At 36.4% G+C, this 13,299-nt stretch overlaps 1 protein-coding gene across 8 annotated transcripts in view; it reads right to left on the minus strand.

The window, feature by feature from the left end:
• Window positions 1–13,299, minus strand: part of CFAP20DC (CFAP20 domain containing) — a 350,823-nt gene that overhangs the window by 146,961 nt on the left and 190,563 nt on the right. For 7 of the 8 annotated variants that reach the window (XM_012462831.3, XM_012462830.3, XM_012462832.3 and 4 more), the window contains 2 exons: window positions 12,376–12,498; window positions 9,667–10,001 (listed from right to left, as the gene is read on the minus strand). In XM_012462831.3, the coding sequence (XP_012318254.1) occupies window positions 9,667–10,001; window positions 12,376–12,498 (458 nt within the window). The remainder of the gene's footprint in view (window positions 1–9,666; window positions 10,002–12,375; window positions 12,499–13,299) is intronic. The other variant, XM_012462834.3, reaches the window with a different exon arrangement.

The following is a 13,299-nucleotide window of genomic DNA, read 5'->3' on the forward strand; positions in this document are numbered from 1 at the left end:
TTGTCTTCTGGACTCAGAAACATTTGTTTGTTAAATATTCAATCACGCCCCAGTGCCAGGAACATCAATAGAGTTTGCCTGATTAACTGTAGCACAGCATATGTACGCCAAAGATGAGAATGATTTCCCCAAGGAGCCAGCACTTCCTCTGCCGAACTACATTTCTTAAAAGGACATGCAGATGGGCATTTGGACAATAATTTCTGGCTACACAAAATGGATTGCTCTTGCTGAGTTGTAATTTTAAAAAGATAATTTTAATGACTCTTGAGGGCCACGTACTTGGAGCAGATGGGACCCAGCCTCTTTGTACCACAAGTTTAATGTTGAGTGAATCAGAATAGAGGTCTATTTTAGCCTTTGTAAAAGTGGATGATCATATTTATTTATATTTCAATGGAGTTTTTAATTCAATCCACCACGAAAATAATCTTATATAACAGTCTTAAAAGTTCTGTAACAAAACACATCTGCAATATTCAAAATACACTTTTGATAGTAGTTTTGAATTTGTAATTGAGATTGAGTCAGCAGGAGTTCTTACTTTTGTCCATCACGTTAGTAACTAAATGTGTGGATTGACAGCACCTTTTAGTTGAACAACAGCACTAGCAAACAACAGAGCTAGTATAGGTATACTTCTGTTGTCAACTAAAGAGCACAGTTATTTGCACAAATTCTGCTAAAGATAGTCCTAACAGAATGAAAAAATAATTTCTTCCTTGATGATAACAAGACTGGAAATTCAAATGTATCTTAAATGTTTTCATAAAAACCATCCCCAAGAAGTACTTGTGCTTCTACTTGAATTTTGTAGCAAATGATGAAAGTGATATAATTTCCTCTGGGTGACAAAGATAAGTGATAGTTTTGTCTTATAGTACATTTTATGAATTTGTAAACAAATAAAGAAAGATACCACAGTTTTAAACAAGTAACTAACCTGAAGCATGCCTGATACTAAAAAGGTTTGGCCAAATTATTTTCATGACATCTTTATCTGTAGCAAATGATACTTTAGAGAAAAATCACAGCATAAGTTACAGTGACTGTGTGGGAAGAGCAAAATCATCATATGAATACTTGGGGAAAATGAAAAGGCTCTTCTGATTTCTCAAGGAAAATTCTATTTTGCTATAGTTAGACTTCATTTTATATACATTTATGTGTATATATACATATGCTAATATACTTTAAGTTCTGGGGTACATGTACAGAACATGCAGGTTTGTTACATAGGTATACATGTGCCATGGTGGTTTGCTGCACCCATCAACCCGCCATCTATATTAGGTATTTCTCCTAATGCTATCTCTCCCCTAGCCCCCAAACCCTGACAGGCTCTGGTGTGTGATGTTCCCTTCCCTGTGTCCATGTGTTCTCATTGTTCAACTCCCACTTATGAGTGAGAACATGTGGTGTTAGGTTTTCTGTTCTTGTGTTAGTTTGCTGAGAATTATGGTTTCCAGCTTCATCCATGTCCCTGCAAATGATATGAACTCATACGTTTTTATGCCTGCATAGTATGCCATGGTAAATATGTGCCACATTTTCTTTATTCAGTCTACCACTGATGGGCATTTGGATTGGTTCCAAGTCTTTGCTATGGTGAACAGTACCACAATAAATATGCATGTGCATGTGTCTTTATAGTAGAATGATTTATAATCCTTTGGGTATATACCCAGTAATGGGATTGCTGGATCAAATGGGACTTCTAGTTCTAGATCCTTGAGTAATTGCCACACTGTCTTCCACAAAAATTGAACGAATTTACACTGCCACCAACAGTGTAAAAGTGTTTCTCTTTCTCCACATCCTCTCCAGAATCTGTTGTTTCCTGATTTTTAATGATCACCATTATAATTGGCATGAGATGGTATCTCAATGTGGTTTTGATTTGCATTTCTCTAATGACCAGTGATGATGAGCATTTTTTTCATGTTTGCTGGCCACACAAATATCTTCTTTTGAGAAGTGTCTGTTCATATCTTTTCCCTACTTTTTGATGTGGTGGTTTGTTTTTTTCTTGTAAATTTGTTTAAGTTCTTTGTAGATTCTGGATATTAGCCCTTTTTCAGATGGACAGATTACAAAAATTTTCTCTCATTCTGTAGGTTGCCTGTTCACTCTGATGAAATATTTTTTTTTTTTTTTTTTTTTTTTCTGGTGCAGAAGCTCTTTAGTTTAATTAGATCCCATTTGTCTCTTTTGGCTTTTGTTGCCATTGGTTTTGGTGTTTTAGTCATGAAATTTTTGCCCATGCTTATGTCCTGAATGGTATTGCCTAGGTTCTGTTCTAGGGTTTTCACGATTTTAGATCTTACATTTAAGTCTTTAATCCATTTTAATTTTTGCATAATGTGTAAGGAAGGGATCCAGTTTCTGCTTTCTGCATATGGCTAGCCAGTTTTCCCAACACCATTTATTAAATAGGGAATCCTTTCCCCATTGATTGTTTTTGACAGGCTTGTCAAAGACTAGATAGTTGTAGATGTGTGGACTTGCCTCTGAGGCCTCTGTTCTGTTCTATTGGTCTATAGATCTGTTTTGGTACCAGTACCATGTGGTCTTTGTTACTGTATCCTTGAAGTATAGCTTGAAATTAGGTAGCATGATCCCTCTAGCTTTGGTTTTTTTTTTTTGCTTAGAATTGTCTTAGCTATGCAGGCTCCTTTTTGTTCCATATGAAATTTAAAGTAGTTTTTCCAATTTTGTGAAGAAAGTCAATGGTAGCTTGAAGGGGATAGCATTGAATCTATAAATTACTTTGGGCAGTATGGCCATTTTCACAATATTGATTCTTCCTGTCCATGAGCATGGAATGTTTCTCCATTTGTTTGTGTCCTCTCTTATCTCTTTGAGCAGTGGTTTGTAGTTCTCCTTGTAGAGGTCCTTCATATCCCTTGTAAGTTGTATTCCTAGATATTTTATTCTCTTTGTTTCAATTGTGAATGGGAGTTCACTCATGATTTGGCTCTCTGTTTATCTGTTATTGGTGTATAGGAATGTTTGAGATTTTTGCACATTGATTTTGTATCCTGAGACTTTCTTGAAATTGCTTATTACCTTAAGGAGATTTGGGGCTGAGATGATAGAATTTTCTAAATATACAATCATGTCATCTGCAAACAGAGACAATTTGACTTCCTCTTTTCCTAACTGAATACCCTTTATTTCTTTTTCTTGCCTGATTGCCCTGGCCAGAACTTCCAATACTATGTTGAATAGGAGTGGTGAGAGAGGGTATTCTTGTCTTGTGCCAGTTTTCAAAGGGAATACTTCCAGTTTTTGCCCATTCGGTATGGTATTGGCTGTGGGTTTGTCATAAACAGCTCTTACTATTTTGAGATACGTTTCATCAATACCTAGTTTGTTGAGAGTTTTTTTGCATGGAGGGCTGTTGAATTTTGTCGAAGGCCTTTCTGCATCTATTGAGATAATCATGTGGTTTTTGTCATTGGTTCTGTTTATGTGATGGATTACATTGATTGATTTGCATATGTTGAACCAGGCTTGCATCCCAGGGATGAAGCCGACTTGATCATGTTGGATGTTTTTTTGATGTGCTGCTGGATTCCGTTTGCCAGTATTTTATTGAGGATTTTTGCATTGATGTTCATCAGGGATTTTTGACTTGAAATTTTCTTTTTTTGTTGTGTCTCTGCCAGGTTTTGGTATCAGGATGATGCTGGACTCATAAAATGAGTTAGGGACGATTCTCTCTTTTTCTATTGTTTGGAATATTTTCACAAGGAATAGTACCAGCTCCTCTTTGTACATCTGGTAGAATTTGGTTGTGAATCCATCTGGTCCTGGATTTTTTTTTTTTTTGGTTGGTAGGCTATTAATCACTGCATCAATTTCAGAACTTGTTATTGGTCTATTCAGGGATTTGATTTCTTCCTGGTTTAGTCTTGGGAGGGTGTATATGTCCAAATTTGTCCATTTCTTCTAGATTTTCTAGTTTATTTGCATAGAGGTGTTTATGCTCCTTTAGCTCGAGGAGTTTGTTATTACTCACCTTCTAAAGCTTATCTCTGTCAATTCGTCAAAATCATTCTCTGTCCAGTTTTGTTTCCTTGCTGGTGAGGAGTTGTGTGATCCTTTGCTGGAGAAGAGGCATTCTGGTTTTTGGAATTTTCAGCCTTTTTGCACTGGTTTCTCCCCATCTTTGTGGATTTATCTACCTTTGTTCTTTGATGTTGGTGACCTTTGGATGGGGATTCTGAGTGGAAGTCCTTTTTGTTGATGTTGATACTATTCCTTTCTGTTTGTTAGTTTTCCTTCTAACAGGCTCCTCTGCTGCAGGCTTGCTGGAGTTTGCTGGAGGTCCACTCCAGACCCTGTTTGCCTGAGTATCACTAGTGGAGGCTGCAGAACAGCAAAGACTGCTGCCTGCTCCTTCCTCTGGAAGCTTTGTCCCAGAGGGGCACCCACCAGATGCCAGTCAGAGATCTCCTGTATGAGGTGTCTGTTGGCCTCTACTGGGAGGTATCTCCCAGTCAGGATATACGGGGATCAGAGACCCACTTGAGGAGGTAGTCTGTCCCTTATCAGAGCTCGAATGCTGTGCTGGGAGATCTGCTGCTCTCTTCAGAGCTGTCAGGCAGGGACGTTTAAGTCTGCTGACACTGTGCCCACAGTTGCCCCTTCCCCCAGGTGCTCTGTCCTAGGGAAATGAGGGTTTTATTTATAAGCCCCTGATTGGGGCACTGGCCTTTTTTTCAGAGATGCCCTGTCCAGAGAGTAGGAATCTAGAGAGGTAGTCTGGCTGCAGCAGCTTTGCTGAGCTGACGTGGGATCCACCTAGTTCGAACTTCCCATTGACTCTGTTTACACTGTGAGGTTAAAACCACCTACTCAAGCCTCAGCAATGGTGGACACCCCTCCTTCCACCAAGCTCAGTGTTCCAGGTAGACCTCAGACTGTTGTGCTGGCAGTGAGAATTTCAAGCCCATGAATCTTAGCTTGCTGGGCTCCATTGAGGTGGGACTTGCCCAGCCAGACCACTTGGCTCTCTGGCTTCAGCCCCCTTTCCAGGGGAGTGAACAGTTGTGTCTTGTTGGCATTCCAGGTGCCCCTAGGGTATGAAAAAAAAACAACAACTCCTGCAGCTAGCTTGGTGTCTGCCCAAACAGCTCCCTAGTTTTCTGCTTGAAACTCATGGCCCTGGTGGTGAAGGCACCAGAGGGAATCTCCTGGTCTGCCAGTTGCAAAGACCATGGGAATAGCACAGTATCTGGGCTGGAGTATACCATTCCTCCCGATACAGTCTCTCATAGCTTCCTGTGGCTAGGGGAGGGAAATCCCCTGGCCCCTTGGGCTTCCTGCATGAGGCAATGCCCTGCCCTGCTTTGGCTTGCCTTCTTTGGACTTCACCCACTGTCCAACCACTCCACATGAGATGAACCGAGAACCTCAGTTGGAAATGGAGAAATCACCTGCCTTCCGTGTTGATCTCGCTGGGAGCTGCAGACCAGAGCTGTTCCAATTCAGCCATCTTGCCAGCAAATCTGACTTCATGTTCTTTTAACCGAAAACACTTTAAAGATTTCTTGTAAAAACTACTATCTTCAACCAAATGCTTATCTGCAAGATTTCTATCATTTAGCAAAAATGGTGGAATATTAGATTGCAAATAGACAAGCATTTTATAACCTTCTTTATCTTCTTATAACAATGCAAAGCCAAGTCACAAGAACCAAGAGATCTGTGACTTTTTTAGAGAAAAGCTTCAATAGATAATAATAAAGACGTAGATGTGAACCACCTAAAAAGATTACTCATACAGAATAAATATTAATTTGACTGGTAGGTCTACAGAGTATGTTATGTTCTAATTCATAAAACATAGGAATAAAAATGCAAGGCAATATATTAAAATAAACTCTTTCCATTTTTTTCCAACACATAAACTAAAATTTAAAAGTATCTAAAGGCTACACAGAAATATAAGAAGACCACTGTGGACTAAATATTCTTTCCTTATGTGTTCGTAAGTGTGTGTGAGAAAGCAATTAAAAATTATTACTTGGCTGGGTGCGGTGGCTCACGCCTGTAATCCCAGCACTTTGGGAGGCCAAGGTGGGGGGATCACAAGGTCAGGAGATCGAGACCATCCTGGCCAACATGATGAAACTTCGTCTCTACTAAAAATACAAAAATTAGCCGGGCATGGTGGTGCGTGCCTGTAATCCCAGCTACTCGAGAGGCTGAGGCAGGAGAATCGTTTCAACCAGGCAGTCAGAGGTTGCAGTGAGCTGAGATTGCACCACTGCACTCCAGCCTGGAACAGAGTGAGACTCCATCTAAAAAAAAATCATTACTTAAGTATGTAGGGGTAAGTGTTTTATAGTATAATCCAGCAATATATGCTATCAAAAAATATATAATATGAAATAGCTTAACTACTGACTGCTAAAAAAAAGTCTTGAAAGTAATGAGAGCAAGAAAGCTGGGAGGGTGGACTAAAATGGTCCTTTTAATCTGTTGTTCATATATTTATTCTTTGCAGGCTTCCATAGAGTTAGATGGAGAGAAGGTACGAAAGCCTTCTGGCTAATCTGAACATTATAGGTAGTCAGTCCACATAATTCATGTCCAAATACGAATAATTTTGGGGGTCCAAATCCAATTTGGACTATTATACAAGACAAATTACTTGTCCTTGCAAATATCTGCTTCAATATGTGATAAATAACCAGAATTCAGGGGAAATATGGTAGTATTTCTAGGTAAAAACCTGAAGTAGGGGAATAATAAAATATTAATATAAGGATAATGATTTCAAGTTGCAAAACCAAGTGTATACACTAGAAGCCATGATGGGAACAATAACGTAAAATATAAAATAGAGACAATAACAGTTGCATGCTTTTGTTTCTTTCAGATGTTGCAATAATATGAAAGACACTCTATTTTAATAGCTTTCCTAAAAAATTCATTTTACATGGTAGTCTTGATTTTATAGCTCATTATGAAATATTGTTTCTGTAGTACATTTTTCAAATAAGAACAACTTCAAAATTAATTGAGTACCAGAAATATTAGTATATAGGCTGCCTAGGGATAAAATATATAATAAAGCAAAGAGTAAGGTAAGAGTATATGCAAAAAATTCATACTTTTGAGGCTCCAACAACACTAAGCTCTCAGATGTGAATTAATGATTAGTAACTTCAATTACAAAGACAATGTGTCACTGAAAGCTAATTTTAATTAGCTTTTACTATTGTATGTGTACTTTTCTTCTATCCTAATAATATGATTTAATTTTGCCTAGTTTATATGTTACTGAATACATCTAATTTTCCTTTAAAAATACTCAGTGGCCTAACATCAAATAAAGTCTTTTAATTGCAAGTTATAAACTTCAAGCACAATAAGTAATATAATTGTTATTCACTTGTCCACCATTATTTACAACTTGACATTATGTTTTCCTGAAGTCTAATTATAAAGGTAAGGATATAACATTCTAAAATAATGCAGTTAATAGTAAGGATGCCTTAATTAACTAAACTGATCTTTCTTCAAAGACTATATGTAAATAAACATTGTAAACATGTAGCCTAATTTCCCATTGATTTATACAATTAATAAATAAAAGAAGTTATCCTCCAGGAAAAGAAATTACCAAAAATACAAAAGAAGAAAAAATACAATTTTGTTAACGAAGAGGTCATTGCACATTTTAAAACTTGTTTAAATATAGCCTAGCATTTTTGTTGGTCCTGTTTTAGTATCTTAGCTTGTATCTTGTTAGTTTCTGTAAAAACAAACCCCAAAGCTTGATAATGTGGCAAGCTTCTCCCCTATCTCCGGCTGCCACTCTTAATAGGCTCTGACTAAAGGTTGGCCAGTGCTAGTGTTGGCAATGAGATGGTCTCAACACAGGCTCTAGCCATATGTGACTGGTCACCTTGATGGGCATGGCACAGTGACCAGATAGCCCTGCCAGTGAAAGCTTGGGTAATGCATGATAAATTTGTTTTCAATTTTATGTAGTTGGTAATAAATATACATCTGCATAATAAACGGTGAAGTATGTTAGAGACAGAGTAGCTACCACAAAAGAAAGCATTAAGTGTATCAAATTAAAATATTCAGAGCTGCTATTCTTCATTTTCCCACGAAACTCTCTATTGTTTCTTCTAAAGGCTTAGCCTTTCTATAGATGGAAGAGGTAAGTCCTTCATGGGGTGTTATTTAAAGGGCAGTTACCCATAATACTTCCCTCATAGTTTTCCAGATAATTACCATTTCCCACCTGCCATGAAATGCCCACTATTAGATTGATGCTTTTGGGGTAGTAAGAAAGATGGTGCTGTGCATGTGGGAAGGGGATGAGCCTATTCTATTCATAAAATGAAGTGAATTAGCCAGTTTATACCATGGAAGGATTATCAGTGGGATGAGGACACTATTAGGTGCTGAAGACAAATGTCCATATTTTTATAGTTTTATGTTATTAAAGGTGAAAGGAACAAATGTGTTCAGCAGCAACACTTAAAATGCTAGCATCAAATGTACTATTATGTATAAAAGGATATGAGTAGGTTTATGTTTGGTACGACTAATTGTTTCATCACACTCAGAAGCAAGAATATTGTGAAAAAGGATCCTCCATGCACTTTGCCGAAGAAACTCATTAAAAGTTGGAAAAACCCATAATTACTGCTTAAGCAAGCCCACTATATTCTCAACGGCCTCTGAGGGTTGGTACTATGGACTTTATCTGTGCCTCACTGTCCAAAAAGGGATTCTCAATCAGTTACAGTTATAAAAACATTTTGTGGGCACATATAAAAAGGTTTTCTAGTTATTTCTATAACATCTATATAGAAATGCTTTGTACATTTTCACTAACCCTAAAGCTGACTGTATTCTGCTTTTAGAATAATTTTTTTCCAGAAAGCATGAATGACCATCATTATAAATAAAGCTGAAGAAATTCCACAAATAAATGCACTTCATATGGGGAAAAAATTATCAATGTACAGGTTTTAAACAAATATTTCTAAACTATATTCGGTTTGATTTGACACATTTTAAAACTTTTTATGAATTTACTAATTTACAGGATATATTTGTATTCTAAATAATTCCAAACAGAAAGCCTCCTGTAAGGCAAGTCCCAGCACTAATCCATGACTCATTATCTCAACTTTAATTGGCACAACTCTTCAAATTCAGGGACCATATGGAAAATAATGAGTCCTAATAGGTCTAAGGTGAAAAGATGGCAGGGGAGTAAGGAAGCCAGAAAACCATCAATTTAGAAAGCTTAGCAACTGCAACACAATTTCCCCAGAGATCCAGAACAATGTGTTCTCAATGTTTTACTGGTCTTGCTATCATATCTCTAAACTGTGTATCATTTTTCATTCTGTGAGACAAAGATTAAAGTGAAAAAACAGAAAGAAACCAAAAACTGGTTTCTATAATTAAAAATGAAATTGGCTGACTGTTAATTAAAAAAAAAAAGACAGTAGTTTAAAGTTACCATAACAACCTAATGCAACTGTTGACTGACATGGCAATCTGTTGCATTCTTATAAATAGCAGTTGATTTTCCCTCTTTCATTTCAACTTGTTTTAGTGCTTATTGGAGCTAATGGAACAACTGTGCTTCAAGACTACTTCACTTATCAAGGAGTGTACCTTTTCACTGCTGTCACCAGTGTAAAAATCATCCTCTGATTGGGTGTCTCTGCTTGTCACACTGTTATCCTCTTTTAGATCCAAAATAAATGAGAGCTCCTCTGGGGACATAGTCTGAGTCTTTCCATGAGGTGCTGATCGTGGTCTTGATGAAAAAGTGAAAATGTCCTTTGGAACACTCTGAGATTCCTCTGCCTGCTGGTCATGTTCACTGTCCTTGCTGGCTTCCAGACACAGGTGTGATGGATTGCAGGAGTCATCATCCAGAAGTAAAGACTGTCTGCTAGATGCCAGATATGAAATGTGATCAGCATGTTCAGGAAAGATCCACTCATCTGATAGTTGGAAAAGATGACAAAAATTAGAGCAGTGCTCCATAAAAGTGTTATTTCAGGCAGGCAGTTAGGCTAAAATTTCTTGTTGTTGAAACAGATTTATCAAATAATGCAAAAGCCAAGGAAGGCAATTTATCCACCATCTTGTAACCTGCTAAATATTCTACCCATATATCAGTGCCTTTAGCTACGGTCAACTCATTTGCACTTCCTCTCCATATGAGTTGAAACAGTGACCAGGAATTTTATAAGTCTGAAATACTTATCACCTGTCTTGCAGCAAGTTCTTTATAGGACAGCCTTATTAATTTGACATTCTAGAGGGGGAAAGTCTTCCAAATTTAAAAGGGGTTGAGTTATTAATATCTCCTTTTAACTGCAGGAGGACAGACTACTTAACCAGCTTCTTTAAACAAAATATCTGGTCTTTATTCAGATTACAAATCATGGAGGAGAGGAAACCATGAAAAGGTTGGCAGTCATTTCCTCTCAATTCCACTGATTCAAACAGAACAATTTACAGACTAAATCGAGTAGGGTTTTCAAGTAATAGTAAATACACAGACATATTTGCTAATCCGAACAGTGGATTCTGCCAGGTGAAAAAGGCCTTTATGTTTAAGTTTATAAGAGAGAATGTTTTGATATGAAAAATCGTTTAGCATATAATATTTTTCTTTAAAATACTGTACACTACTACTGGGAAATATAGATTTTATAAAAACTTTTAAAGACTTCAATCTTTTATACTACATTGAGGTAGAGTTTATAGCTCTACGATCCTGACAAATTGAAAAGGACAGATCTTGATAATGATGTCATTAAAAGCATGCTTTCTTCTTTAGAATGACAGCAGGAAAAAGTTGCGCATTTTCTCAATGTAGACTATTTTTCTTGAAGTTTGCTTTTTTTTTTTTTTTCAGCTCATTTCATTGGTAAATCTTGAAGAACCACAGTGTAGTCATGGTAATTTTACACCTGATTCTTGAATCGTATTATATTTATGATCACAATAAACGTAACCAAAAGAGATTTAAGATTTGGAACCCTAAATGAGATTTAAGATTTGGAACCCTATGATGCAAAAGCAAAAGAACCCACAAAAATCTTTAATAAAAATAACTTTGATGGTACAACTAAAACACAATTGTATTTATCTGTTTTGTAACTTATGGCTACCATTACATAACATAACTTGCCTGTAAAAAGGGTGATCAATGTATACTTTTTAGAGAAAATCTACTAGGGACAAGGCTTTCATGTGCTGAGGGACATGAGTCTATAGGCATATGGCCAATGGCAGGCTGAGTGTAGTTCTTCTGCCCACCTTCACAGATGGGTGCAGGGGCATATGGTCCTGGGTCACTGTAGCTGTGGGCCAGTGAACTAAACTGATTCACTGGGCTACCCTAGTTTGGACAGCAAACTCTTTTGCATGGAGCTGGGTACATGGCAGGTCCTTTGTAAGCAAATTAGGTGCTTTACAAGAGCTGAAAAATGTTACAAAAGCCAATACATTGCATTATGTATATGGACATGTGAAGGAAATGGAGGAAAAGATACTAGGAATCTTCGTTATGCACTTAAAACAATTTGTATGACCTATTGCCAACATATTATAAACTGTCAAAAAGTCAAAGTAAAAAGGGTGTTTTACACCAAACTAACTCTAATTATCTCACTGCCACATGCTTTTTATGAAATTTGCAGTTTTACCTCAAGTATTTCCATATCAATTGTAATGAATAATTTGGTGTGTTTTCTTAGAAAAATATGTAAATTACTGTGTAATCACAATATTGCAGCAAACAAGATAAATGCAAGAATGATCACCTAAACATCTAATTAGTTTTTCTACACAGTCAGATTTATGCTAGAGACACTAATTGCACCTAACATTTTAATGAAGGTTTCAACACTGCATAAATAAGACTGACAAACCACAAACAATTTTCATTTATTTTCTTTTTCCCCTTGCTCAAAAACAATTTGCCTTTGTAAAAGTAGCACACACCTGCTAGGTAAGATATGCTGCTGGGCTTAATGCTCTCAGCTCTAACCATCTCCATTATAAAGAGGACTGGAGAAATGCAACAATTGATCATCTTTGGGGAGGGTGAGAGTGTCATGGGAAAACGTCAGTTTTAAACTTTTGTTGTGAAAAGGATGACCATTAAAACTTGAAAATAAAAAAATATTCTTTCATCCATTAATGTTTGACATAAAATTGAGGTTAAATAAGGAGATTTACAAAAACTTACACGTTTTAGCAAATTGGCTGCATCATCACTTTTCAAAATGACTTGATTTGAAATATTTGCCATATTTATATTTTATTAATTATTACCAGATATGGTGTAATGAAGATGCCAACCTGACTGATCAGGAGACTGGGGTCCTAGAGTGATGGAGTTCAACAGCTCTGCTCCTTGTTGGGACACAGTAGCGAGGACAGTTGATGCTTTATCTTCATTCTTATTATTTCCTGAAGAGCTGCCTTTATCGAAATAAATATTTTCCATGCTATTACTTCTTTTGAAATTTACAAAAAGTAAATTTTGAATAACGCTTTACTTTGGTATACTTTACTATTTGATTAAAAGCAAATTAGAGGTAACAACATGAATTGAATGCAGTTTTTTTTTTCAGTAGACTGTTTTAAGCTGCATTTTTATAGAGGTTCACCTTAAAATTCTTTGATACTTGCACAGGGATATTTTCGACTTAAGTTTTATAATATGTGATAAAAAATGCCAAAACCCATAAAATTTTTAAAGGATCTTATATTTTTTTTCCTTGGGTTCCACATAAAGTGAAGTGAGTTTTCTTTAAATTATAATTCTTAATAAATGAGATTCTTTTTGACCAAGCTTTTTTTCAGCAGCATGTTAAGAAAAAAGATCTTAAGGCATTATTGCAAAATTAATTTTCGATCTACTCTTTTATGAAAAGATGAAACCTAGCAGGCTAAAATTCAGCCAACCCAGGAATCTTATATTTTTGAGAAATTATGCTAACAGATGTGTACATAAAACCCTGCATGGGATCCAGGATAGACTGATATATACTAATCTATACATTCATGCCTCAAATACAATATTTAAGGGAGTAACTATAATGGCCACATGTTTGTCTAGTGCTTTATTGGTTGCAAAGAGTTTAAATTTTAACCTACAGTATATCATATGGTGAAGAATCCAAAGGGAGAGACAGCAAGTATAAACAACAATCTGAAAAGAGCCCAATTTAAAAAGACACAAATGAAACATAAAAATTATAATAAAGTTCAATTTTAGTA

Source organism: Aotus nancymaae, unplaced genomic scaffold (assembly GCF_030222135.1).
Source record: "Aotus nancymaae isolate 86718 unplaced genomic scaffold, 86718_ANA_hifiasm-v0.15.2.pri h1tg000067l, whole genome shotgun sequence".
Lineage (NCBI taxonomy): Eukaryota > Metazoa > Chordata > Mammalia > Primates > Aotidae > Aotus > Aotus nancymaae.